The sequence below is a fragment of the Citrus clementina genome, unplaced genomic scaffold, assembly GCF_000493195.1.
Source record: "Citrus clementina cultivar Clemenules unplaced genomic scaffold, Citrus_clementina_v1.0 scaffold_4, whole genome shotgun sequence".
NCBI classification, from domain to species: domain Eukaryota; kingdom Viridiplantae; phylum Streptophyta; class Magnoliopsida; order Sapindales; family Rutaceae; genus Citrus; species Citrus x clementina.
The window spans coordinates 12,615,762-12,619,360 of NW_006262274.1; the positions used below are offsets into that span (position 1 = coordinate 12,615,762).

A 3,599-nucleotide genomic window follows, 5' to 3' on the forward strand; every position below is an offset into this window, starting at 1 on the left:
TCAGACATTTTCTTATTCAGATAAAAGTCACAAAAAATTATTTTTTCTATTCAAATGTAAATATTTGAAAATTATACATAAGTCACAAAAAAAGTAATTTTTAACAAATGTCTTAAATTAATAAAATTTTAGACTAAAGACATTTAGTAAACAAATCCTTAGTCTCTACTTGTTAAATAAATAATCAAGATTGAGTTTTGAATTTTGATGTTGACAAATGACAATTAAGCCCTTTTTTTACTTAATTTATAATTAAGACAACTTTTTAACTAGATTTAAAGAAAAGGAGAAATTAAAACAGAAAAAAAATAAGGAGAGGATCCTTTTCTATAGGGATTTGAATTAAGTGTTAAACTCACCTTTTAAAAAGATATAATTGATAGTTATCGAATAAGAATATAAAATTAACTAAATTTAATATTATATTTTCATACATACACATGTGGTAAATAATTATGAAAAGTTAAGTACAATCAGCTCATAATTGAATCCAAATTATTTTCGCAGCCCTTTCTTCAAAAGCCAAAAATGTTTTAAAGCACAAGTGGCATGCTTTTAATTCGCAGCATTCAGAAATACTTCCTGACAAATTTATGGTATTTGAAATTATATATTATTCGCAAATAATTTATATTTAAGTATTATATATGAAAGTTCTTTTTTGAAAAACCATGTCTGCTATATATGACGACTCTGCAATTTTGAGTGTTAAATTAAGGTATTAAACTGTTCATTTGCGAAAGGCATTTATTTAGGTTAGAAGTTGTCATTAAATCAGGATTAAGTGTAGCATTATGTTGTAGCATTTTTTTTAATGAAAAAGTCAATTAATTAAAACGAAATGATAATTTATTAATAGGATGCAGTAATCTTGAGGAGCCAATTAAATAAGGACACTTGCAAAATAGCTTCAGGGCTCGAGATCCCTAAAGAAATTTCCCATGTTAATGTAATAGCAGAACAAATATCTTTATTATGGTAAAATGACAATAGTACGCAATAGAGTTGGGAACACGAAGGCAAGAAAAACGATGAAGCAACGTAGATAAACTACTAGGTCACCCCAAATAGTATTTAAGACTTGGTGCTGGGAGTGGACTCATTCTTCTTATTAGCAGCTGCTTGCTGTGCTGGTGAGTTGAGCTGATCCCAAGCTTCAATCCATGTTACCATGGCATCTCCGAGTTTCTGAAAGTAGGGATCAAGAGGCCCTAGCTTCTCCTTCACCTGTCTGGAGAGCTCAATGTAGCACTTCTGCACTGTTGTGCATTCCTTCGGGAGAAGTACAGATTGGAAAAATGGAATGATCTCTTCCTGCCAATATATGCCCTTGTATTCCTTCTTCAAATTCACAAATGGGTTGCTTGCCTTGCTGTGCCAAATGTATGGCAGCCCTGTCTTCACCCCCAAACTTAGATGATCACAGATTACCTGAAAAATAAATTCATTTACACAATGTGAAAATTTCTATGCTTAAATTATGTGCAAATCATCAATAAAATAACAAGAGTAAAGTTTCATTTGGTATTGAGGTGTTACGGGTTTTATTAACTCATACCTGCTGTAGAGTGTAAAATTTAGTAGTTAGCTTAGCTTAAATCACCCCAACGCACTCAAACAAAATTTTACATGTTTACCAAACACTATGTAGGCAACACACGACAACACTAAACGATGCCCAAGCAGCATGTATGATGGATACCTTGGCACACCAGCCAGCCCACATATCATCATATCTGCCAATGGGCTGACCATCACCCATGAGCCCAAAATACATGGCAGGGCCGATGAGTTCCCTGTCAAAAGCCAGGTTCATTCCACACATTGGGAAGAGACTGCCTTTTGGGATTGTCATGACTGCATCCACGTACCTGCCAGTGCTAAAGTCAATTTTACAATTAGCAAAAATTAACATTCATCTTGCTTCACTAGCTAGCAGTGGTGTTGTAGTAGAAAAATTAACCTGGAGTTGCGCTCACGAGGCTTGACAAGCTGAGTGGGGGCATCATAATCAGGAATGTTGAGCCAGAGTCCATGAGAGATGGCGGTAGGCACTCCTTCTCTTAAGCTAAATGGGTATCCTCTAACAAAGTCTGCTCCATCTCTATACGGATCATAGAGTGTGTTGAAGAAAAGTGGTGTTGATGGTGTCAGCAGATTCTGTATGTGCTGTGCCAGTGCATTTATCTCTTTGCCGCTTGGATCGTTCGCCACCTTCTCACCATTCACCAGGGTCAAAATAAATGAAAATAAGTCAGCAAAAAATGCAAAAAATTGCATTTAAGTCCTACTGTAGGATTTAATACGTGTCTCGTATTATGACAGAGCAACGACCTTCGGACACAAAACGTTTGACAAAATGGTCATATAAACGGTAGTGATAAAAGATCAGTTACAAAATAAGATAAATGAACACTGATTTTGACAGGTCAATGTTTTTTTATTTTTAATATTTGTAATTGGAAAAATATTAACAATAGGCAAAAAAAGAAAGAAAGATAGAATAAACTATAATAACATATTGTTTTTTTTCCTTTTTTTGTTATAGCTTATGATGCTATAATTTATTCTGTCTTCACTCGATTTAATTTTTCTGTTCAACTCCAAGATGGGTAAAGAGCCAAGCAGTGCATGCACTTCTCAGTCAAACTAAAACCCGTCATTATTATTACAAAGATTTTAATTTCCATGTCATTGTCCTCAATTAATATCGACTTCTACCAACCAAATTAACAAAGAGAAGTTCAGCCCATTCAAAGGCAGAAACCTGAAAAGAAAATGTCGTTAAGAAAGAAAAAAGAATGTGAAACTTACAAAGCAGTCATCGTCAATGGTGAAAATGTACTTCTTTTTGGAAACCAAGAAGCCAAAGCAGCGACAAGCAGAGTCCTTGAAGGAAATGCAGCTGGCCCTGGGTCCAAGAACCCGATTCACATCATTCCTGTTATACAACTCAAAGTCAAAACCTTCGGGGACCCGGATCGTTTTGGTGGGATCCCCATCTTGGACAATGATGAGGTGGTAAGGCTCAAAGAAGGGCCTCCACATCGCCAAGAAATCCAAGTTCCTGATGGTGGGGATAACAATGTCCAGATCATCTTTCAGCGGTGGTGATACTGGAGCTACTGGGTGGGCCATGGCGATGATATAAGGGAAATTATCATTTATATACCCTTAGTTTACTCCATTATCAAAAATACTACAACACTTTGAGGGTGTATCAATCGTCCACCCTAAGTTGACAAAATGTATCAGCTGACCACCAAACCGTTAGTTGCCGTTTAAGTATGATGACGTCAGAAGGGTAATTTGGTCTTTTCATATGATACAAGTGATAATTTAAGGGTATACAAGTGATAAAAAGAGAATTTAAGGGTATACAAGTGATAATTTTCAAGGGTAAAATCGTCAATTCACTGTAACTCCGTTAACTTTAAAACGGCAACTAACGGTTTGGTGGTCGGCTGATACATTTTGTCAACTAAGGGTAGACGATTGATACACCCTCAAAGTGTTGTAGTATTTTTGATAACAGATCAAATATAGAGTATATGAATGATAATTTTCCATGATATAATAGAGATAGGGATTATAGAGAT

General features: G+C 35.3%; 1 protein-coding gene across 1 annotated transcript; it reads right to left on the bottom strand.

The window, feature by feature from the left end:
* Positions 1-1,074: 1,074 nt before the first annotated feature.
* LOC18044307 (UDP-arabinopyranose mutase 1) lies at positions 1,075-3,141 on the bottom strand. The gene is made up of 4 exons (XM_006436809.2): positions 2,815-3,141; positions 1,964-2,214; positions 1,703-1,871; positions 1,075-1,431 (listed from the first exon to the last, which is right to left on the bottom strand). The coding sequence occupies exons 1-4, from the start codon at positions 3,136-3,138 to the stop codon at positions 1,075-1,077; spliced, it is 1,101 nt and encodes a 366-aa protein (XP_006436872.1). The 5' UTR covers positions 3,139-3,141.
* Positions 3,142-3,599: the final 458 nt, after the last annotated feature.